The following is a 23,235-nucleotide window of genomic DNA, read 5'->3' as shown; positions in this document are numbered from 1 at the left end:
TTGGTTCTGCAAGGTAGAGTATGGGGTGATTTTTTTTCCTTGCTCAGATTTTTATATGTCACACATTTATAACATGATTAAATCTTCCTTAAGAACTTGGATTCAATATTCAGGCATTTTTAGATTCAAAGACCAGATGTGCTGCTACTGTGCTGTGTGAATTTGGGCAAGTTACTTAAGTTCTCTGACCTCAATTTCATTATCAATAAATTGTGAAAAATAATAACTTCTTACAGAGCTATTTGGCTTAACTGAGGTAATGTTATACTTAGTACAATGCCTGGCACATAGTAATGAAACCTGCAATTATCATTATACAGCATGGTTTTTGTTTTACAGTGAGCACATGAAAATTTTTTAACCTAAAAGTAAATTACTCCTCAACTTTTTATCCCCTTGGCAGGTACTTCAGATATATTTCTAGGATTAAATGCTTTTAAAGATTTGTTTAAAAGGTCAATTAGGCAATGAGAATCAGAGAATGTCTGAGGTGAGCATGACCAGAGGGTTTTATTCAACTTTTCTCATCTCATAAGTAAAAAAACTGAATCCAGAGTGGTGAGATCACATGCCCATGGTCAGTGATTTCTGTGTTTTTATCTTCTTTAAAGAAGGCACTTTACTATATAACCTGACCGATATGGTGAAAAATAAACACACTCTTTACCTGTGGGTCTTCCTCTCAGCCCAACAGATGTACCTGGCAGGTGGCCACAAGCCTGTCTAGTTGAATGTGATCTGGCTGACTTGTGGGTGTCTTATCTTACCGACTGATTTTTTATAGACCAAGAGGATGCTGGTGGAGAAGATGGGGCGAGAGGCTGTGGAACTAGGACATGGGGAAGTGAACATCACAGGGGTGGAAGAGAATACCTTGATTGCCAGTCTTTGTGACCTGCTGGAAAGGATTTGGAGTCATGGGCTACAGGTGAAACAGGTAATGAATGTCTGGCCTCTCCCTTTTGAGCAGACTGTCTTCCTGTTTTTGCATACTAGTTTCCCCACTTTTCCAGCTGGCTGGCTTTGAAGAATGGCACATGGTGCTTGTGGAGTGAGACTTGAAATTGATTTTTTTTTTTTTTTGGTACAGAAAATTGTACACCTAATATAAGTGTCAATTTTATGGTAATATGAATTATGTCTCAATAAAGGTTTTTTTTTTTCAATTCAAATAGGATCATCCTATACATAGTATTTTGGAACTTGTTTTTTCTTGCCTCAGAATGTCTTCTTCATGTTCTTAACTAACTTGGGTGATAGTGTAGTAAGTATTTAAGAGCTGAGACCATAAATCAGATAGTCCTGGTTTAATTCCTGCTTTCGGTCTGTGAAACTGAGCACGGCACCTAGCTTCTGTAAGATTCTCTTTCCTCGTGTCCATCATGGAATTGTAAAAGAACACACCTCCATAGAACTCTTATGAAGATTTGAAAAGATAATTTGTGTGAAGCACTAAGTTCAGAGCCTGTTATCTGGGAGGTTCTCTAAAAATGTTTGTGGTTATTCTTCTTCTAAAAGTTCAGTTTTAATTACTGTTTTCACTGTATAGATGTGCAGTACTTAAATCAGTCCTTTATTATTGATTATCTTATTTCTGATTTATCAGTATTAAGAACAGCACTGTGACTTTTAAAAGTAAGCTTTAAAACATAAGCTTTTAAAAATGTTAATAATTGTGTATCACATCCCTAAAATGTTGAGAGTTTTGTAGTAGAGTAGCAATACTATAGGCATTGGAATCAGAAAGACTTGGTTTTTCCTAGCTCCTCTTGATAACTTTAAGTGACTTGCAATTTCTGAGTCTCATCTTCCTTATCTATACTACAGAGTTAATAAAACCTAGCTTTCAGGGTTGTTATGATAATTAGATGTGGTTAAAAAAAAAAGTACCTGGCATGTGGTAGGTATGCAACACACAGTAACTCTTATTAGTCCAGGTTCTATGTGATGGATTTATGTTTCTTTCCTTTTCTCTGTAATAAATGAGTAGACTATATATGATCATTTTATCATTTTCTTTTAAGTTTAGCAAGCCTGGCAATATAGTTGAACTCTTTCAGTTTTTTAGTAAAATATATGCTCCCCCCACCCTACCCCCCAAACTTTATTCTCCATAAAAGTCTTCAGGGAGTTAGGCATTAAAAAATAGTAATACTATATCATCACAGGTGTCTTAAACTTGTCCCCTGAGGCTTTGCAACCGTATCCTTTAGGAATTCCCACAGCCTGGGGAATATTTTTTGGAGCCCGTTTGATCCCCCTCTCAGTCTGGATAGACAGAGGCTACTTACTGGTGAGCAACCAGTACAGAATAGTGGGAACTTTTCAATTGAGCTTCCATTTTGTTCTGAGTTCTGCTTTTGGAGCTCTAAATGTGAAGCACTGACAGTGTCACAGAAGGAATTGAAGATCTGTGCCTTCTGGCAGGGACACATGTTCAGCTGGGGATTGAAATCCCTACAGCGTGTTCTCCTTAGGCCTCCATTTTGTTAACCTTCGTTTAGACCACTTTTCTCTCCTGCTGAGAAATTCTTCAGTTACCTTTCAGTCCAGGGATTATAACCTGGCTCCCTGGTCCCCTCAATCATGTAATCATCTCAGTCCCCTCTGGGGGCACCTTGTTGAACAACTACTTACCTGCTGAGAAAGTCAAAGAGAACGCAAACTCAGTTTGTTACCAGCTGCCTGCCTGGAAGGCTGCCTACAGCAAGTCCTCATAAGAACCTGTGTTAACCTCACCACTCTCCTTGGCTTCCAGTGACATTTTCCAAGGATATGGACTTCCTTTAGTATATTTTTCTGAGGTTTGGTTTTTTCATACTGGTTTAGTAACTGCTGCCATTTCAGGACTGGTCAGTGAAAAGGGGTTGTTTCTCATCTTTCATGCGTGTGACATTCTTGGAGAATCTGGTGCTATATATTGTTTGGCCACATTCCCAAATGGGTAGTTGGGCTGTATTGTGAATCTTGAAGTCGCAGTCAGCCTCTTTGCAATCACTGAGCGCCTGGGTGTCCTTCTGGCACCGTGGCTGGTGTTGCTCTTGCCTTTGGCTCTTTGGCATCATTACATGTGAGGACTCTGGTCACCAGCTGTATTTCTGTGTCACATCCAGACAGTTGTGTTAAAGGAAGCTGCCTTCTTAGTCTGCCTAGATTTAGGGGATACAGTGATGAATAAGGCAGTCTCTGCTTTTTCAGGAGCTAATAATAATGGTTTTGGTAAATGGATGGATATATGGCTTTCTAGAAGTTGAATTAACTAAATCAAAGACCGTGAATATTTTGAGCTCTCATATTGTTTTCTACTTATATAGTATTAATATGCCAGTTCATAACAACATAAGAATTGTAAGTCTCATTGATTTTGTTGAACATCTGTTTTCTCAAACATTTGGTATTTCAGTGAATTTAAAAAATGGTCTTTTCTAGTTGTGTGTTTTTTTAAAAACTGCCATTAAGGTTGTTGGGTTTTAAGTTGGTTAAATCTTTTTTTTTTTTTTTTTAGTATGCCAAATCTCAAATTTTTATTTATTCAATTATTGTTTTAAGAAAGTGAATATAGGATACACGAGAACTAGGAAAGGATATTTCAGATTAGCAACACATTTTGCTTGGATTTTCTCAGTTGATTTTTGAAAAGAAATAAAAGTCCAAATAATCAACGTTAGTAATTGGAGGTAAAGAAAATTGAACAGTTGGGGAAAGAATAATGCTTGATTTTTTTTTAAACTCAAGATTTTGGATCCTATTTTCTTTTTTTTTTTTTTTAATTTTATTTAGTTTTTTTTTTTTTTTCAGTGGGTTTTGTCCTACATTGATATGAATCAGCCATAGAGTTACACATATTCCCCATCCCGATCCCCCCTCCCACCTCCCTCTCCACCTGATTCCTCTGGGTCTTCCCAGTGCACCAGGCCCGAGCACTTGACTCATGCATCCCACCTGGGCTGGTAATCTGTTTCACCATAGATAATATACATGCTGTTCTTTCGAGGTTGGTTAAATCTTATAGGAAATTCAAGCATACAGAAAGTTCATGTCAACAGCTTGCTGATCTGTAGATGGGGGATTTTCCCCATTCAAATGCTTGATTCCCCCCCACCCCAAATCAGGTTAATTGGTAGATAAAAATAAAACAGATCCTTCATATTCTTATGGGAAAAATCTTGAGACTTAATTCCCCACGTTCATTCCCAAATGTAAAATTTTCTTCAGAAAATAAGCTTCAGAAGTTCAATGCTGTCTTTCAGAAGCTCCCCGTATAGCATCATTATTAACAGTAATGGTTCTAATATTAGCTGTACTTAAATTTGTGTCCCAATATTCTACTTACTAGTTGTATGATCTTTTACAAGTTACTTAGTTGATTCTCAGTTTTTCTTTTCTAAAGAAAATGAGGATAGAGGTACCTACATTGTAGGATTGTTGGAAGTATTTTAAACTTTTAACATAGTGCTTAGTTCATAGAAAATGTCAAGACATGGCAGTTTCTGTCATTATTACTCTTGTAAAATATAGCACTAAATCACTTGTAAAATGACCATAATAAATCCTATTATTAAAATTATACTACATTTATTTTATATCTGCTATGTAACAATATTTATCATGAACCTGAAGTAAAATTTTTAATCCTGTAACAAGTTAACATAGAGACAAGGGTTTCTGTACAGAAGGATGACTAGACTAAGGAAACAAAGCAGTTGTTAGGTGACCAACTGGGCTCACTTACTTTATAAGCAAATTGCTCCCTTAACATCAGGCTTGAAAATGCTGTTCAGATTTGTGTCTTGGTGAAATGACAAAACGCAAAAGTAGGAAGTAAAGAAACACCTTGAGTAACAGGCAAATTTGGCCTTGGAGTACAGAATGAAGCAGGGCAAAGGCTAATAGAGTTTTCCCAAGAGAATGCACTGGTCATAGCAAACACCCTCTTTCAACAACACAAGAGAAGACTCTACACATGGACATCACCACATGGTCAACACTGAAATTAGATTCATTATATTCTTTGCAGCCAAAGGTGGAGAAGCTCTATACAGTCAGCAAAAACAAGACCAGGAGCTGACTGTGGCTCAGATCATGAACTCCTTATTGCCAAATTCAGACTTAAATTGAAGATAGTAGGGAAAACCACTAGACCATTCAGGTGTGACCTAAATTGAATCCCTTACGATTGTACAGTGGAAGTGACAAATAGATTTAAGGGACTAGATCTGACAGAGTGCCTGATGAACTATGGACGGAGATTCGTGACATTGTACAGGAGACAGGAATCAAGACCATCCCCAGGAAAAAGAAATGCAAAAGAGTGAAATGGCTGTCTGAGGAGGCCTTACAAATAGCTGTGACAAGAAGAGAAGCGAAAAGCAACGGAGAAAAGGAAAGATATACCCATTTGAATGCAGAGTTCCAAAGAATAGCAAGGAGAGATAAGAAAGCCTTCCTCAGTGATCAGTGCAAAGAAATAGAGGAAGACAATAGAATGGGAAAGACTAGAGATCTCTTCAAGAAAATTAGAGCTACCAGGGGAACATTTCATTCAAAGATGGGCACAATAAAGGACAGAAATGGTATGAACCTAACAGAAGCAGAAGATATTAAGAAGAGGTAGCAAGAATACACAGGAGAACTATACAAAAAAGATCTTCACGACCCAGATAATCACGATGGTGTGATCACTTACCTAGAGCCAGACATCCTGGAATGTAAAGTCAAGTGGGCCTTAGGAAGCATCACTACACACAAAGCTAGTGGAGATGATGAATTCCAGCTGAGCTATTTCAGATCCTAAAAGATGAAGCTGTGAAAGTGCTGCACTCAATATGCCAGCAAATTTGAAAAATGCAGCAGTGGCCACAGGATTGGAAAAGGTCAGTTTTCATTCCAATCCCCAAAAAAGGCAATGCCAAAGAATGCTCAAACTACCGTACAATTGCACTCATCTCACAGGCTAGTTACAAAATGCTCAAAATTCTCCAAGCCAGGCTTCAACAATATGTGAACTATGAACTTCCAGATGTTCAAGCTGGTTATAGGAAAGGCAGAGGAACCAGAGATCAAATTGCCAACATCCCTTGGATCATCGAAACAGCTAGAGAGTCCCAGAAAAACATCTATTTCTGCTTTATTGATTATGCCAAAGCTTTTGACTGTGTGGATCACCACAAACCGTGAAAAATTCTTCAAGAGATGGGAATACCAGACCACCTGACCTGCCTCTTGAGAAACCTGTATGCAGGTCAGGAAGTAACAGTTAGAACTGAACATGGAACAACAGACTGGTTCCAGATAGGAAAAGGAGTATGTCAAGGTTGTATATTGTCACCCTGCTTATTTAACTTATATGCAGAGTACATCGTGAGAAACGCTGGGCTGAATGAAGCACAAGCTGGAATCAAGATTGCCGGGAGAAATATCAATAACCTCAGATATGCAGATGACACCACCCTTATGGCAGAATGTGAAGAAGAACTAAAGAGCCTCTTGATGCAAGTGAAAGAGGACAGTGAAAAAGTTGGCTTAAAGCTCAACATTCAGAAAACTAAGATCATGGCATCTGGTTCCATCACTCCATGGCAAATAGATGGGGAAACAGTGGAACAGTGGCAGATTTTATTTTTTTGGGCTCCAGAATCACTCCAGATGGTGACCGCAGCCATGAAATTAAAAGACGCCTACTCTTTGGAAGAAAAGTTACGACCAACCTAGTTCAATTCAGTTCAGTTCAGTTCAGTTGCTCAGTCGTGTCCAACTCTTTGCGACCCCATGATTCATAGCACACCAGGCCTCCCTGTCCATCACCGACTCCTGGAGTTTACTCACTCATGTCCATCGAGTCGGTGATGCCATCCAGCCATCTCATCCTCTGTTGTCCCCTTCTCCTCCTGTCCCCAATTCCTCCAAGCATCAGGGTCTTTTCCAGTGACTCAGCTCTTCGCATGAGGTGGCCAAAGTATTGGAATTTCAGCTTCAACATCAGTCCTTCCAATGAACACCCAGGACTGATCTCCTTTAGGATGGACTGGTTGGATCTCCTTGCAGTTCAAGGGACTCTCAAGGGTCTTCTCCAACACCACAGATCAAAAGCATCAATTCTTCAGCACTCAGCTTTCTTCATAGACCAGCTCTCACATCCATACATCACCACTGGAAAAACCAAAGCCTTGACTAGATAGACCTTTGCTGGCAAAGTAATGTCTCAGCTTTTTAATATGCTATCTAGGTTGGTCATAACTTTCCTTCCAAGGAGTAAGCGTCTTTTAATTTCATGGCATCAGTCACCGTCTGCAGCGATTTTGGAGCCCCCCCAAAATAAAGTCTGACATTGTTTCCACTGTTTCCCCATCTATTTCTCATGAAGTGATGGGACCAGATGCCATGATCTTAGTTTTCAGAATGTTGAGCTTTAAGCCAACTGTTTCACTCTCCTCTTACACTTTCATCAAGAGACTTTAGTTCCTCTTCATTTCTGCCATAAGGGTGGTGTCATCTGCATATCTGAGATTATTGATATTTCTCCCGGCAATCCTGATTCCAGCTTGTGCTTCTTCCAGCCCAGCATTTCTCATGATGTACTCTGCATATATGTTAAATAAGCAGGGTGACAATATACAGCCTTGACGTACTCCTTTTCATAGACAGCATATTAAAAAGCAGAGATGCTACTTTGCCAACAAATGTCTGTCTCGTCAAAGCTATGGTTTTTCCAGTAGTCATGTATGGATGTGAGAGTTGGACTATAAAGAAAGCTGAGTGCCAAAGAATTGATGCTTTTGAACTGTGATTCTGGAGAAGACTCTTGAGAGATCCTCAGATAGCAGGGAGATCAGTCAAATCGGTCAATCCTAAAAGAAATCAACCTTGAATATTCATTGGAAGGACTGATGCTGAAGCTCAGGTACCATTACTTTGGCCACTTGATGCAAAGAGCTGACTCGTTGAAAAAGACCCTGATGCTGGGAAAGGTTGAGGGCGGGTAGAGGGGGGGATGACAGAGGATGAGATGGTTGGATGGCATCACCAACTCGATGGACATGAGTTTGAGTAAACTCTGGGAGTTGGGGATGGACAGGGAGGCCTGGTGTGCTATATAGTTCATGGGGTCGCAAGGAGTCAGACACTACTGAGTGACCGAACTGAACTGAAAATGACAAACTACTACATGTCTCCAACAGTTTAAGCTGCAGCTTTTACATTTTCAAGTGCCAAGGTTCTGCTGTGTTGACAGTAGTATATCTTAGACGTGCAGTTAAGTACCAGCCACCTCTTCTGCAGGCTTCTTCAAAATAGCTTCCACAGTAAATCTTCACCCTTGTGATGATGTACTCTCTCTAGGCTGCAGAGGGCAGGAATGCTTTTAAATATTTTAGGAAATTTGGGAGCTGTTATAGAATCTTGTAGTCTGGGTATCTGTTCCTCTGCAAAAGCCATCATGCACTACCCAAGCTGATCTTCCACCAACCAGACCATTTAGAGATTAATTTATTTGCTTTTTTCTTTCTTATCCACTGGTCCATTCTCAGGCTCTTTTTTTGACCATGTCCTTCCTATTCCCAGTGGGGGACCATTTCTTTTTTCTGTTCCCTTCCATTCTTTGTATTTCTCCTGAATTTTAGGTAGGGGATATATATTTATATACATTGCATATGGGCATATATTGAGAGAAAAAACAGGACAGCTACTTTTAAGCCAAAGCCCACATCTGTATGTTCAAATTATCTCTGACTTTGCTCACTAGATGACTTGCCCTTATAAATCTAAACTGATAGATATTTCTCCCTTGCATTGGTTCCAGGGGAAATCAGCTTTGTGGTCTCACCTGTTACATTATCAGGAAAACCGGCAGAGAAAACTCACATCAGGAAGCCTCAGTACCTCAGGTAAGATGGTCTCAGCACCACTGGGCAAGCTCCCTTCACTCACTTTCCCATCCTCCACTGAAGTGATCCTCTTTAGCAGACTGTTCCACATCAGTGAAGCCTTCAGTCTGTAGTGTTTAAGCCACAGGGCTCTTTGGACCACAGAGTATGCCAAGGCCGTGGGGTGTGCGTTTATTATGTGTTTCTATACACTTTTGATTAGTGAGATAGAAGATTTACATCACTAAGAGGGCACCCTTAGAATAAATTTGGATTTTAAATGAATTTGGATTGATACTGATGTCCTGTTTTTGGAGCAGGTGTTTTCAGACTCTTTTGTTGTATTTCTCTGAGATGAGCATTGAGATGATTTCCTATCAATTAAGAGAGCCTGTTTGTTAGTATCCTGCCTTGGAACTTCTCAAAGTCCAGGCCTGGTGTGCATGATCCCTTGAAGTTGCTTTCTGTTTCTATTTAATAAAAATATCAAAGTTGGCAAGGACCCCAAAAATCATCTAGTTCAGCCCCCTTGTTTTATAGGAGGTGGAAACTGGGATCCAGAGAGGAGTTGAATTTACTTAAGATCACACAATGAATTGATAGAAGAGGCCAGATCAGGAGTCAGGCCTCTCGTCTCCTGGTCTGCTGTTCTTTATAACCTCGTGCAGTGTCTTTTCCAGGACTGTCTCCCTTCTTCCTTTTCTTCTTGGCAGCATCTCCTCTGCATACCATCCCTCATTCTCCTCTCTCTGCCAGGGAGTTTGTTTATTTTTCTTAAATGTTCTTGTCCTAATGGTAAAAATCACTTTAAGTGGAGGTGAAAAGGTAGTCATGAACTCAGTGTCTGTTGGCTTTGCCCTTGAACTAGTTGATCTCAATAAGCACTCACTGCACGTGGGGAAAATATCAATAGTTGGCAAAAAACCAGATTCAAAAGCTCCCTGAGTAACCTCATAAGGAGTTTTTGAGTCCACTTTCTGGATATGAGAACAGAATCTTCTTAGGAAAGCCACGGAAGTTATTGCCAAGGGATAAAGTGTAGCCAGAAAGTCTCAGCAACTGAATGATGAAGATACTAATTTTAAACGTTGGGCCAGACATGGGGATATACAGGTATTGTGTCCAGAAGTCCTAAGTATTCCTTACACATTCCCTTGGTCTTTCTGTAGTCCATTTGAGGCAGGAATAGGACAGGAGTATAGCTCTGAGCAGAAGCACTGCTTCCAAGGATTATGATAAAAACATGTTGGATTAGGATCCAGAGGATCTGTGTTCCTTCCAGTGCCAACTTTGCTACTTGCTGACTGGGGGCAAAGCAGCTCACCTCTGAATTTCAGTTTTCTCCTCTGTGATAACTGTTCATGGCTGTCTTATAAGTTGTTAGAGAATTAAGTGATACAGCATGCATAAATATATAAAATCTGGTACCTACTGTTCATGAAATGATTGATTAAAGTGTTTTCAAAGTAACCAGCTTTTTTCTTTAGAAATTTGTGGTTAGAGATCAGAAGAGTAGTTAGCGATTTCGGTAGTCAGATCTCTTTGGACTTAAGCAAAACATTTTTTTTTTCTAGGAATATTTCTTGATTCAGAACGGAGGAAGTCTGATGCCAGCTCTGTCATGTCTCCCCTGAGAATCTCCCTCATTCAGGATATGAGGTCAGTCTGGGCTCATTTGTAATTAGCCACTCAAATTCTGTTCTCAGTTGCTGCTTAGGAGTCCACTTTAAATAGCAGAGTCTCAGTGACCTGGGTTTCTACAACCTCTCATTTAACCAGGAAGCCTCCTCATTGGTCCTGTGTTTCGTGATGCATTTGTAGAGCTGTACAAGCAGTTGTGTTTCCATACATTTTTGGAGAATTACACCAGAGTGTTTCAAGGCCTAAAAGCTCTGGGATGAGCCTTGCTTTTTGAAAGCTGTACTGTCTTCCTCACCAACCTCCTAAATTATGATGAGTTCAAAGCTTCATGGAAGCTCAGGATTTTGCAAACAAGAAAGATGGAGTCTCTCAGGATGGGGTGGGACTGCCTGACCAGGCTTCCTTTGGCATTACAGGGGAGGTGTTGGTAGTGAGTTCATTTCCCACCCCACCGTCCACTTCGCTTTCCCCATTTGTCCTTCAGGCACATCCAGAACATTGGAGAAATCAAGACTGATGTGGGAAAAGCCAGAGCATGGGTGCGTCTGTCCATGGAAAAAAAGTTACTTTCCAGACACCTGAAGCAGCTTCTCTCAGACCATGAGCTCACCAAGTAAGGCCATTCCACTTGGAGTAGAACCAGCTCCTGGGAGTGGTGGGAGGGATTGGAAACCCATGGGAAAGGAGAGTATGTGGTGTATCATTACTGCTGAATTCAGCTAAACTCAAATTGCATGTGAAGGTTTTGCAGCATTTCTTCTTTTCCTTTATTCCTTTCTGTGTAGAACACTACTGTGCACTTATACTGCAAAATATATTTTCTGTTTTCCTCTTGATGAATAATAACTCTTTTGGCAGTGCTCAACACAGCTTGCTTGTTTTAGTAGGAACATTCGGACATAAACAGTTGACTGGGTGCTCTCTGAACTGAGTTCTGAAGGCCTGGATTCTTCAGACTAAGCCACAACCACTACAGGAAGCACTGGTCCTCCCTTTTGGCTATTGGTTCCTCTTATGGGACCTCCTGTGGTCTATTCTGGTTCCTTCAGCCGTTGGTCAGCCAGTGAGCTCTTGTTGAGTTCTAGCTTGGGTCAGTTCCTATAAAGAAGATGGGAGGACTTTTCTTAATTGGGTGATTTTTGTAATGCAGCATTTCTTCTTCTCTTTCTTTATCTGTAGAAGAAGAATTCTGTTATTATATGTTATTTATTCTTCCTATTTTCTCAATCTGCATCTCTCACCTCCCCAAATAGCTTTCTTGCAGAGGTAGTGAGAAGAATGGAATCCTCATTGGGTACCTTAGAGTTTTGGGGGTTGTCCTCTCTTTGTGGCACTGAAATGACCTGCATACTTCCTGGGCATAGGATGTTTTCTTGGTCTCTTTTCTTCAGGGGGAAAGGATTGGAGAATTAAAAAGAAACTTCTAATATATCCGCTTATCTTTTTTGTTCTCTCCTGAGCCTAGGGCCAGCCCAAAGTAGCTAGATCCTTGCTTTTCCTTGCTCCTAGAACCGCTAACCCTTCAGTTCCCTTCTCTTGATTTTATGTTTGCGTTCATTCTGTACCCAGGTTACTAGAGCAGGAGGGAGAAGAAAGCTGTCCCCCTTCTCTGATTACCATCTCTCAGTCTTCTTCTGTATATAATACATTTGATTCTTTCATCATCAGCAAACCTATTGGGCATTTTTCTTTTTGGCATTTCCTTGGGCATTTTTTAATGGTATCCTTTATTATGTGACTTGCCTGTCAATGATAAAGCAGAGAAGCAGACCTTGGGGAAATTTTGTGTAAGTGAATTGATTAAACCTGCAGAATCTTTTAATTTAAAGTGAAACTGTGATTTTTTTTAAAAAGATTTTATTGTATGTTTAAACCACAGCAAGAAACTAGTTTCAAAAGCTTGATAGGTTAGGGATCTCATTTTGAGAGGTTATGAAATAGCAGTTCTTAAAGTGCTTGAATTTGATTCCCTTTAAGGATGAAAAGGTATAGGAGTAAAATTTGAAGATTGGAAGACAACTAAAAGGAAACAAGTGAACATTTAAGCCTGGAGTTTGGAAGGGAATCAGTTGCATACCAGTTTCTAAAGGCCAGCTGTGTGTCCTGGAAAAATCTGTGGCTGCGTGGGCCCTGCGGTCTGACAGGACAGGAGAGATTCCTGTGGTGTGGTGTGGGCATTGTCTATTTGGAGATGGCTGCAGGTTGGCAGGAGGACAGGGTACAGAGGGAGCTGAAAGGGGGCCCAGTCCAGGAACATTATGAAAGAGTCCAGGGCAGTAGATAGTTCTAGGGCCTGTGAACTTAAAGGTCTAGGCAGGAGCAGACAGGGCACAGACCTTGGTGAGGAGGCTCATTTTGGTTTTTTTAAACTGTGGCCCTGTTAGAAGACGACAGCTCAGAATTCATTTACTGCATAGTAACTTCTCACATGATATTCTGAGCCCTGTGCTACTTCAGTGACTAGAACATGAGGAGCGTTTTGCTGCCACAGACTGCATTTTGGGTGGGGTATAGGGAGAGAGAAAGACGTACTTCATCAAAACCTACCTACTCCTCCATCCTACCCCTCTCATCTTCTCAGTGTGCTTCCAGCTCCTGCTGCTTCAGACCCCTCACACTTCTCAGGATGTGTTAAGCTCTTCAGGGCCTAGTCACAAGTTTTCTTTGCTGGAGTCTGCCCAGACACCCCAGCGGCCTGGTCCATCCCTCCTCAGGTTCCCATAGCATTTGTTAAAGTACTTGTTCATGCCTTTTTTTTTAACCACAGGTGGGGTGTGTTATCATTATCATTATTTGTTTGCCACTTATTAACATTTGCTTTCTTTGGAAGTGTGAACCATACTCCTCTCCCTCTATGCATTTTCCCTACTTAGGTTCCTGGTTTTGAGTCCGTGTGACTCCTTGCTTAGCTTTACCTCCCATGTACACATTTCAGGTTCTTAGCTGCTGTTCCATCTGTCTCCTTATTTATTGCAGACTCCCTGGGTTTCACTTTCATGCCCCTTTTACCCTTCAGCTGTAAATTTCTTGAAGTTGGTCATGTCTTTGCCCTTATCTCTAAGAAAGCTATTACTTGTAGAGCAGATTGTAAACTCTTTAGCCCGAATATTTAGGCCTGCCTTCATTTTACCCTAGCCAGACCTTTCAGTCTTATTGCTGTTTACTTCCCTGAGCCCTCAACTCTAGCCAAACTGACTTTTATACCCTGTCCTTCTCCTTCTGCAACCCCCGTCTGAATGTGTACTGTCCTTCAGACCCCTTCTGTTCCAGGACCATCATAGCTTATGGCTCTTTCAATTACCAGAGAGAGGCTTTTAGAGCCTTTTATTTGGCAACTTGTTATATTATATATTGTGGCCTTGAGCAGGTTTATTCATCTAGACCGTATTTGAGGATAGGCTTCCCTCTCTGGCTCCTGGGTTGGTGAATTATCTGTGTGAAGAACTGTATAAACTGTCTAGGTAGAACCTCACAGGTCTACTGAATCCCACACTGCCGTGGCATGGTGATGGCAGTCTGGGCAGGCAGGACAGGGACCTTGCTTTGTTCTCTGTGTGTTTCTTTGTGCTGTGGTCCTCTGCACTGGGCTCTTTGTGTCCCTAATACTTGGGGAAGGTAGGCCCTCTGTGCCTGCAGTGTCTAGCAGAGGAGTGAGCAATGGATGATGGATGGGGATGGGAGGAGGTTTGAAAAGAGGGTAAGAATATTCTCTGTACAGCTTTTCCTTGTCTGTGACCTGGATCATTCAATTCCTTGCCTTTAACATGTTCAGAGCAGTGTTCTGACCTGTGGGTCTCAGGTCTGCTGAGGGTCTGAGACTAGCTCTGGTAGGAATGATGACCATGACCTCCAGCCGTTGCTACTTGCATGCCACACACTGGGATGATGCCCTGTAGAAGCCTTTAGGTTAGGAAAGAAGTCCCATAACCTCTGACACTTTATAGTAATGTCAGCTCTTGGACACGAATAGAGCTTGGCTTGTGTTGTTCCTCTGTAGGTTAAGCCACTTTCGCTCTAGCCCTCAGATGGAGTTGCTGGCTTTGTTCCTTTTTTAGGTGGCTACAGAACTTTGAGGCTTGCCCTCATGTTCTTTCCTTAGCCATCTCCCTCCAGAGCTGAATACTTCTAGCCTCTTTCCTCCCATTTTGGCTGAGAGACTGACGTGTTACCTCCTCTCCGACAGAAAGCTCTACAAGCGCTACGCCTTCCTGCGCTGTGACGACGAGAAGGAGCAGTTCCTCTATCACCTCCTCTCTTTCAATGCTGTCGATTACTTCTGCTTCACCAATGTCTTCACGACTATCCGTGAGTGGCCCTGTGCTCCCCACTAGCCTTCCCAATGCCAGTCTTCATGAACCTATCAGAGGCTAACTTACTGTCCCCTTTTTAAATAAAGATGATCACTTGTCCTTTCTTCTGTGGGGAGAGAGGTCCTTACTAGCCCTCCTTGGAGGTTGTTTTTTCTCTGAAGTTTCTTCTTCTTGTTTTGAACTAGGATGCTCATACTTTTGGCCATTGTGTTATCACTGTGGTCTTGGGCACAGCTCTGGGGGCCTAAGATGGAGTGGGGTGGTGGTGGTGAAGTTCACTGCCTGCTCTGCACACCTGTAAAGAAATCCCCCTTTTGTTTTGGGCTGAGAAAGTCATTCAGTATCAGGGAAGGTTTCAGACTGGCTTCCAGGGAAAAACAGCTCCTGAAGTAGCAGGAAGAACTCCAGACGGCTGTGGGAGGTTCGGGCCTGGGCCCTGTTCTGCCCTAACTCATTATGGATCTGTGAGCAGTATCTGCCTGTGCCGTGGTCCTCCATATCCCTGTTTGCAGAGTGAGGAAAAGAGTTTGAAATGGGCTCAGAAAGGCCCCTGGAGCCTTATTGTTCATTGGTGCCAGGATGCTCTGTTAGGTAGACAGTCACTGCAGTCCATGGTGTTGCAAAAAATAGGACATGACTTAGCGACTGAACTGAAGTGAGTCTGAATTTGCCCATGGCTAGTTGTTTGGCCAGTGGCTCAGCAATGTGGACTTTTGTTTTCATATGACACTTATCCTTCTCCCCAGAGAAGAGGGTCATAGACTTTGGTGGAAGCAGCACTGGACTGGAATGTAGGAGGCCTGAGGGAAACTGTTTCCCTCTCAGTGCCTTGGGAAAGGATTATGATACCTGCCTGGCTTCTCTGGAGATTGTTACTAGAGTCCTTGAGATGACATAGAAAAGTGCTCTGAAAAGCCATTCAGTACAGTTGAGTTGGCGATCGTGTTTAAGGGACAGTTTTTCTTAGCTCTGAGCTCACAGATGGGCTTGGGTGTGGATGTTTGGGTGATAACCCTGGGAGGAGTGAGATTGAGAAGATTGGCGAATATTCTAAACTGGCACTGCCACTCCAGGCTCTGCACCAGGAGCCGCAGACATGCCAGCACACCTGGGGCAGGGCAGGGCCTTCTCAAGCACAGGAAGGATTCCTGATCCTCTCCAATGCCTCATGCCTTCCCCTAAACAGTGATTCCTTACCACATCCTCATCGTACCGAGCAAGAAGCTGGGGGGCTCTATGTTCACTGCCAACCCATGGATCTGCATCTCAGGAGAACTGGGTGAGACACAGATCCTGCAGATTCCCAGGAACCTGTTAGAGATGACCTTTGAGGTATGTGTTACCCAGGCACCACATCCCCAGGCTCTAGGGGTCTGAGTTTCAACTGCTACTTTGGCACCTTCCTCCAGGGTTTTACGGAGGCCTGACTATATACAGTATTATGTTTCAGCACAGCTGACCTGTCCCAGGGTGACTAGAGGCCAGAGCCAAGGGTTGAGCTGAAGAGAGGGAGCCTGCCTTGTGTACATTGTCTCTGGCTGGAAGGTGCCCTTCTGGACTTGCATACCTCCCTGTCCATGCTGTGTGGAGGAATTCTCAAATTCTTTCAGCTGCTGAACCCAGGGATTCACAGAGACCTCAGACTGCTCTGCCACTTCCGGAGCCTTTTGTTCCCAGGCCTTAGTTCTTCCTCTAGGTTGTAGTCTCTTTCTTCCTCAGCCTCGTTCCCCATGAGATAGTACTGTATTGCAAGCTTTAGTGGCAGGTGGAGCCATGAGCTCTGCCCCTGCAGATAGTGGGGCCAGCTTGCAGGCAGCCAGTCAGATCTGTGCCTCTGAGCAGTGTGGCACTTTTCTCCTATTTTCTTGACCTTCCTATCGTCTCTGTTTCCCTGTTCTCTCACAGTGCCAGAACTTGGGGAAACTCACTACTGTGCAGATAGGCCATGATAACTCTGGACTCTATGCCAAATGGTTGGTGGAGTATGTGATGGTCAGGAATGAGATCACCGGACATACCTACAAGTAAGTGTTCCTCAGCTCTGCCCTGAGACAGTGGGGCCTAGTGTACTACCAGGGGCTGTGTTTGATGCTTGGGTATGTGGACTTCTCAAGAAGACCTTTTAGGTGTGATAGGCTGAGGCTTCTTGTTGGAAAAGACAAAAAAGGAGGGTTTTCCAAGTGAGAGTGTCTGCTACCACTGTCCAGACCACCCATCACTCAGGTGGCTCCCCTGATGCTCCACAGTGGGATGAGGAGCAGGCCCATGACGGGTCCCAGGCCAGTTTCAGAGCCTGGCTTTGATGATGGCCTTTGTGGATCAGCAAGGGGAAGGATGCTGAAGGAGCTGACAGCTCTGACAGGCTATTGCCTGAACCTCAGGTTTCCATGTGGCCGCTGGTTGGGGAAGGGCATGGATGATGGGAGCCTGGAGCGGGTCCTGGTCGGGGAGCTGCTCACATCCCAGCCTGAGGTGGATGAGAGGCCGTGTCGGACCCCGCCCCTGCAGCAGTCTCCCAGCGTCATCCGGAGGCTCGTTACCATCTCACCCAACAACAGACCCAGTAAGTTGAAGGTGGGGCTGGGCCCTCACGCTACCCAGCCTGGAGAGTGGGCAGATTTCTGGGAGCCCTGCTGAGGGAGCCCAGATTCGTGCCTGCACAGCTGCCTCAGGCACCACCTCTGCAAAGCAGCATCAGGCGTTGCCACCCTCCTCTCTTGAAGCAGTGTGGGGATTTGGCACTCCAGTTAGAGGACTGGCAGGAGAGGGGAGAGCTCCTAGAGCCAGACCCAGTCCTCTCTGCTATTTGTATGTGACCCTGTGGAGGAGAGGGGTCTGCTTTCTGGCCTTCCTGTTTTCACTATCAAGTTCCTGGCTTCACTGTCAAGGCTTGGCACTCTTTTGGTTGCCAGAGTTCCAGGGCAAAGAATAAATTTTACTAGCTTCTATTAGAGACTAGACTCCAAGTTATTAGCTGTTGCTTTTTGTCCTAAGATTTTAGGAAGAGCTAGCTCCACAAAGTTGGGTGAGCCAAGAGCAACTCAACTCTTCCCAGGGTCCAGGCCGCCCCACCTCTCCTGTGGGCCTTCCCTATGTCCTGAGTCTTTTGCTCTCTCAGCCAAGCACTATTAACCTCTGAGACTGGATATCTGCTTGATTTTTAATCAGAGCTGAACACTGGGCAGATCCAGGAGTCCATTGGTGAGGCAGTCAATGGCATCGTGAAGCACTTCCATAAGCCTGAGAAAGAGGTGAGCCTCCCTACCCTCCAGCCCAGGGCCTTATATTGAGTAGGAGAGAATAACCTTGTTCCAGGTTCATGTGCTGGGGACAGCCTAACACATAGAGGATGTGCCTCAGTTAGTTTGAGATTCAGCATATTCCTTTCTCGGGGGACCTGTGCCTGGAGTTACCCTGTTTTCCTTACATTTTGACAACACAGCAGAGTCCAGTGAGCTGTGTGTATTTCTCTTGTCTTATGAATCTGTCTGCATCTCCCTAATAGTGGCCACATTGGTTTTGTGCCCTGCTGGGGACGCAGAACCATCATCTGTTCACTCAACAACTTTTCACTGAGACCTGCTCTGAGTTGGGCCCTTCCAGGTGCTGGGAGACTAGACAAGGTCCCTGCCTGTGTGTTGCTGCCCTCCCAGGTGTGGGTGGTGGGCTTGGGGTGTAGTGGTTGGACGGCATCTTGACCAAGGCTAGCCTGGCACTCTCCCGTTTCCTTATATAGCGAGGTAGCCTGACGCTGTTGCTTTGTGGAGAATGTGGCCTTGTCTCGGCCCTGGAACAGGCTTTCCAGCATGGATTTAAGTCACCACGTCTCTTCAAAAATGTCTTCATTTGGGATTTTTTGGGTGAGTTGCGCTAGGATTTGAGGGTGGGAAAAGCATACAGACATGAGGGGATCAACAGTCTAATGTGTAGGTGCTGACCACTGGGGTCTGGGATAATAGAAGCCAAATCAACCGAGTCTCAGGTTAGATCTGCTGTTTGGTGGCCCTGGCTTTTCTTGAAGGTAGTGAGAGAACATGCCCACCCCGACCCTGCCCCACTGTTCACCCCTCATCTTCTGTGAACTGGTTTCGAAAGACTCTTTCCAGGTATCTGTTATATATAATACAGGCTTAGTCATGACCCCTCACACTTCCTGCTCATAGGTCCAAGAGGCCAGTTGATAGCACTGAAGTCTAAGCCCTTTGTTAGACCCACTTGGAGAAATTGATGCAAGAAGCTTCTTCCTCAAGAGTTTTGTTGAGAAAGGACCATCTTTATATCAAGGGTCACATTAAGGAATTTAGAACACAGAGCTAGGGAATATAAGGATCTTTTTGAACTGTGCCCAGGGACATCGGAACACCCTTGTTCTCACTGAGTTACCTGCATTGACATGGAGGGGCCTGTGGTAGGACAGTCAGGGATAGGTTCGTTTTGAAAGCCTCTGTCACTGGCAAACTTTTCTCCTCTTCACAGAAAAAGCACAAACCTATTATGAGACTTTGGAGCAGAACGAACTTGTCCCTGAGGAAAACTGGCATACGAGGGCCCGGAACTTCTGCCGGTTTGTCACAGCAATCAACAATAATCCCCGGAACATTGGCAAGGATGGCAAGTTTCAGATGCTGGTGTGCTTGGGAGCCAGGTACTGCAGCCCTGTGGCCCAGCGTGCAGGCAGCCAGCCTTGCAGGCGGTGCTGGAGGTGCCGGGGGCAGGGAGTATCCTATGACCCAAGGGTGGGTAAGGCCTTGTGGGCTTGGTGGAAGCCCTGAATTTCCTTCATGTATGGTGTGTGGGGGGTGTGGGGATGAGAATGTGTGTCTAGTTGGGGAGGAAGGGCCACATTTTCATGGGAAGGAATAAAACTGCCCCCCTGGTAAAATCTGAAGCAGAGTATATGTATCTAGTCACTCCTTCAACAAACATTTGAATGTGCTAGGCCTCATGGAAGATGTGGGAATAAAGCTGAATAAAACATGGTTCCTACCATTTAGAAGTTTACTTGTCCTGATTAAGTACAGTACAAAGCAGAAGTTTGGGAGAGTTTGGAAAAAGTACTCATTCATAAGGTTTGCTGAAAATGTAGAGGAGAAAGATCAGAGGAGGCTTCAAGAAAGAGGTGGTATTTGAGGTGAGCCTTAACAAAAGGATAGAAGTCAGGAGGGGGCTTGAAGCAGACGAAACTAGCAGAGAGGCCCTAAATGAAGCAGAGGATGTGGGATTAGGAATTAGGAGGTGGAATGTTGGAAGGGCGGTAGTAGGATGGGGGCCTTGAGGAGCTGGGACAGAGTTGATTTTAATCAGGGGACTGAAATGATAGTCATATGACATTAGGGATGGTACACATCAGAGTGGACAAGATTGTTAGGGGTTATTCCAGGGGTCAGGTGAGAGCACAAAGACCAGATAAACAGGGTGGTTTATTTTGGCCAAGGAAGGGAGGAATTGGCATAGTGGTTAAAGACAGACTCTGGAACCAGAGTCACCAGGTTCACATCGCAGATCAGCCACTTCCTGGCTGTGTGCTCTTGAATAAATTGCTTATCTCCATCAACCAGATGTTTCTTCATCTCTACTGTGGGGATAATAATAGCACTGATAGCAGCTCCCTCACATCATAGGGTTGTCATGAAGGTTGTCTCTTATAAAGGGGCCTGGCACAAGCTAAGTGCTATTTGTGTGTCAGTTTGTTGTGTATTCCTGGTGGTGGTGGCTGTGGAGAGGAGTGAGGTTCTAGGAGATGGAGGATTTGATGCTGAGGGGACGTAGTGTCTGGTTGATAGTGTGTCTGGAGGGAAAAGGGGGCAGACAGCAGGGGAGGAGGGGCAGGCCTTGTGTGGATGACAGGGTCTGTATGGATTGGCATTCCTGGGGCCGGGTTGCCTCCCACGTTGATCCTGATTGTGCTCGTGCTCAGTCGTGTCTGACTCTTTGTGACCCTATGGACTAGCTGGACAGGCTCCTCTGTCCATGGAATTTCCCAGGCAGGAATACTGGAGTGGGCAGTTATTCCCTTCTCCAGGGATCTTCCGACCCTGGGATCAAACCCAAGTCTCCTGCATTGGGAGGCGGGTTCTTTACTACTGAACCACCTGGGAAGCCAGGTAACCCCCAGTGGGAGCCTTTTAAAGCCTCATAACGCATCTTCTCCAGGTGCTCTTAGGGGAGCGGAAGGGGACTGTGGGGAGAGACCTGCTTCTTCTGCTTCACACTTGGTTCAGGGGGTGATGGGGCAGGTTCCCCCTTGGGCTTTTGCTAACTGTCTCCTGTCCCTCTGACCCATTGGAATGGATCCTTCCCTGCCAGAGACCACCTCTTGCACCACTGGATCGCTCTGCTGGCCGACTGCCCCATCACCGCACACATGTATGAGGATGTGGCACTGATCAAAGACCACACACTTGTCAATTCCTTGATCCGCGTGCTGCAGACGCTGCAGGAGTTCAACATCACGCTGGAGACGTCCCTGGTCAAGGGCATCGACATCTGACCTCCCAGCACCAGCCAGCAGCAGGACCCAGAGACTCGCCTGCAGCTTTGCCCCTTCTTCCCAGAGGGACCTAAGCGAGTTGTGCAGGAGATGAGAGGAGATGTACACTCACTGTAAAAAGAAAAGTAGAGGATTTTTGGAATAAATAATCTATTTTAGAGTTTATTTGCTGATTTGCTTTTTACACACTTTCATGTGAAAGAGTGATAGGGAGAGGGAGACGAGGTTGGTGCCGCTTATTTTGAAGCTGGTGCCCTCCCTCGCCGTGGCCACGCTGGAGCCTGCGGCCTCCCTGGACTGAGCCTGCGGCGCCGCGGGGCAGTTCTGCCTCCTCGCCCTGCCGTGTTAATGAGGCCATTCCACATTGTTTTTAAACTAATGTTTTCTATATTAACATTATTATGGATATTTGGCTTTCACGGGCCACACAGGTGTGCTGAGCAGGAATCCCCATGCTCCAATCAAAGGGATTTTTAGTAGTGCCTCTGTAAGCACTGATGAGTCAGCCCTCTGTCTTTTCTGTTTTGTCAGTATTATTTGGGAAGGTGACATGCCAGGATGTATCATCATGCAGAGAATCACGTGTCCTCTTGGCACACAGTTGCACAGAAGTAAATAAGCATGTTTTAACAGGTTTTCCTTTTTTAATTTTTTAATGTATTATTTATTTAACCCTCCATTGTATGTTTTAAGTCTTTTTCTTTTCTTTTTTCTATTTTTTTTAAGGAAAGAAAAAGCTGTCCCAGTCTAACTGGCTGTTATTACTGTTAAATTTATGTTGTTTTGCAACTTAGAAACCAGCTGCAGTATGGCCCACTTAATAAAACACCTGAAACGAAACTGTGTGGGCCCCTGACTTTGGCGTGGGGGCCGTGAGGAGTGGGGGTGGAGAGCACGGTTTGATCTGGGAGGAAGGGGCTGTAGCACTGCCTGCCCCCACCAGGCCTGCCCAGAGGGGTGAGGGGCTTTGGGTCCTGGTTCCTACCCACTGTGGCGCAGGAGCTTCCATGGCTGTTTGAGAGGAATGCAGACAAGGGTTATTTTCCCACCGTCCAGAGGAGGAGGCTGAGGCAGGGGGAAGAAGACCTAAGTTGCAAAGGTGGTCACTTGACTGAGACAGGATGGGCCTTTTCTTGAGGGTAAGAAAGACCAGATGTGAGAACACTGGGCACGTGAGATCCTGTCTGCCCTCGGGAAAGAAAGCTTTTTCCCAGTGTGGCAGGTGATAGAGCTTTGTCAGTTTCCCAGAAATCAGCTTGTGTGTGGTGTGCTCGGTTGTGTCTGACTCTCTGCGACCCCATAGACTGTAGCCCACCAGGCTCCTCTGTCCAAAGGATTCTTCAGGGAAGAATACTGGAGTGGGTTGCCATTTCCTCCTCCAAGGGATCTTCCTGACCCAGGGATCGAACCTGAGTCTCCTTTGTCTCCTGCATTGGCAGGCGGGTTATTTACCTGCTGAGCCATCGGGGAAGTCCCGTAAGTCAGCTTGATTTGGTTTTATTTTTCAACCAAGCTGCTTTGGCAGGAAGCCCCAGAGGTGTAGCACAATCACGTATAGCCCCTCAAGCCAATCAGTGTCCTCTTTTATGCTTCCCTGACTTGGCATGTTCTGTTCCCTTTGCCTGGAATGCCTGCCCTCATGTCTGCTTGTGTTCTTTGTTCAGGGTTTACTTTAGGAATCACCTACTGACTCCTCCCTGGGCACCGTTAATCATTCTTTTGTTGTGCTCCTGTAGTTTCTTAGATGCTAGAACTTCCTTTCTGGGTTGGCATTGTCTGCTTTCACATTGGGCCCACTTCTTCGACTGAGCTTCTAGAGGGTGGAGAGGGTCTATGGTTCATCTCCCGCCCTGGTGACAGGCATTCTTCAGGTGAGGCTTTTTGAAGAGCTGAGGAAGCAACTGGAGGTTTCAGGGCAGCCGCAGTGCACCAT

General features: G+C 44.5%; 1 protein-coding gene across 3 annotated transcripts in view; it reads left to right on the top strand.

Moving 5' to 3' along the window:
* DENND5A (DENN domain containing 5A) overlaps positions 1 to 22,142 on the top strand; it is a 93,941-nt gene extending 71,799 nt beyond the window's left edge. For 2 of the 3 annotated variants that reach the window (XM_065943753.1, XM_065943752.1), the window contains exons 12-23: positions 785 to 937; positions 8,798 to 8,882; positions 10,436 to 10,520; positions 10,987 to 11,115; positions 14,686 to 14,807; positions 15,999 to 16,144; positions 16,718 to 16,836; positions 17,194 to 17,375; positions 17,981 to 18,063; positions 18,549 to 18,672; positions 19,289 to 19,457; positions 21,119 to 22,142. In XM_065943753.1, coding sequence (XP_065799825.1) covers positions 785 to 937; positions 8,798 to 8,882; positions 10,436 to 10,520; positions 10,987 to 11,115; positions 14,686 to 14,807; positions 15,999 to 16,144; positions 16,718 to 16,836; positions 17,194 to 17,375; positions 17,981 to 18,063; positions 18,549 to 18,672; positions 19,289 to 19,457; positions 21,119 to 21,302 — 1,581 coding nt within the window. In that variant the 3' untranslated portion in view covers positions 21,303 to 22,142. The remainder of the gene's footprint in view (positions 1 to 784; positions 938 to 8,797; positions 8,883 to 10,435; positions 10,521 to 10,986; positions 11,116 to 14,685; positions 14,808 to 15,998; positions 16,145 to 16,717; positions 16,837 to 17,193; positions 17,376 to 17,980; positions 18,064 to 18,548; positions 18,673 to 19,288; positions 19,458 to 21,118) is intronic. The other variant, XM_065943755.1, reaches the window with a different exon arrangement.
* Positions 22,143 to 23,235: the final 1,093 nt, after the last annotated feature.

This window comes from Muntiacus reevesi, chromosome 9 (assembly GCF_963930625.1).
Source record: "Muntiacus reevesi chromosome 9, mMunRee1.1, whole genome shotgun sequence".
Classification (NCBI taxonomy): Eukaryota; Metazoa; Chordata; class Mammalia; order Artiodactyla; family Cervidae; genus Muntiacus; species Muntiacus reevesi.
Note: the sequence above shows the minus strand (reverse complement) of the source record. Positions and strands in the feature narration are given on the sequence as shown.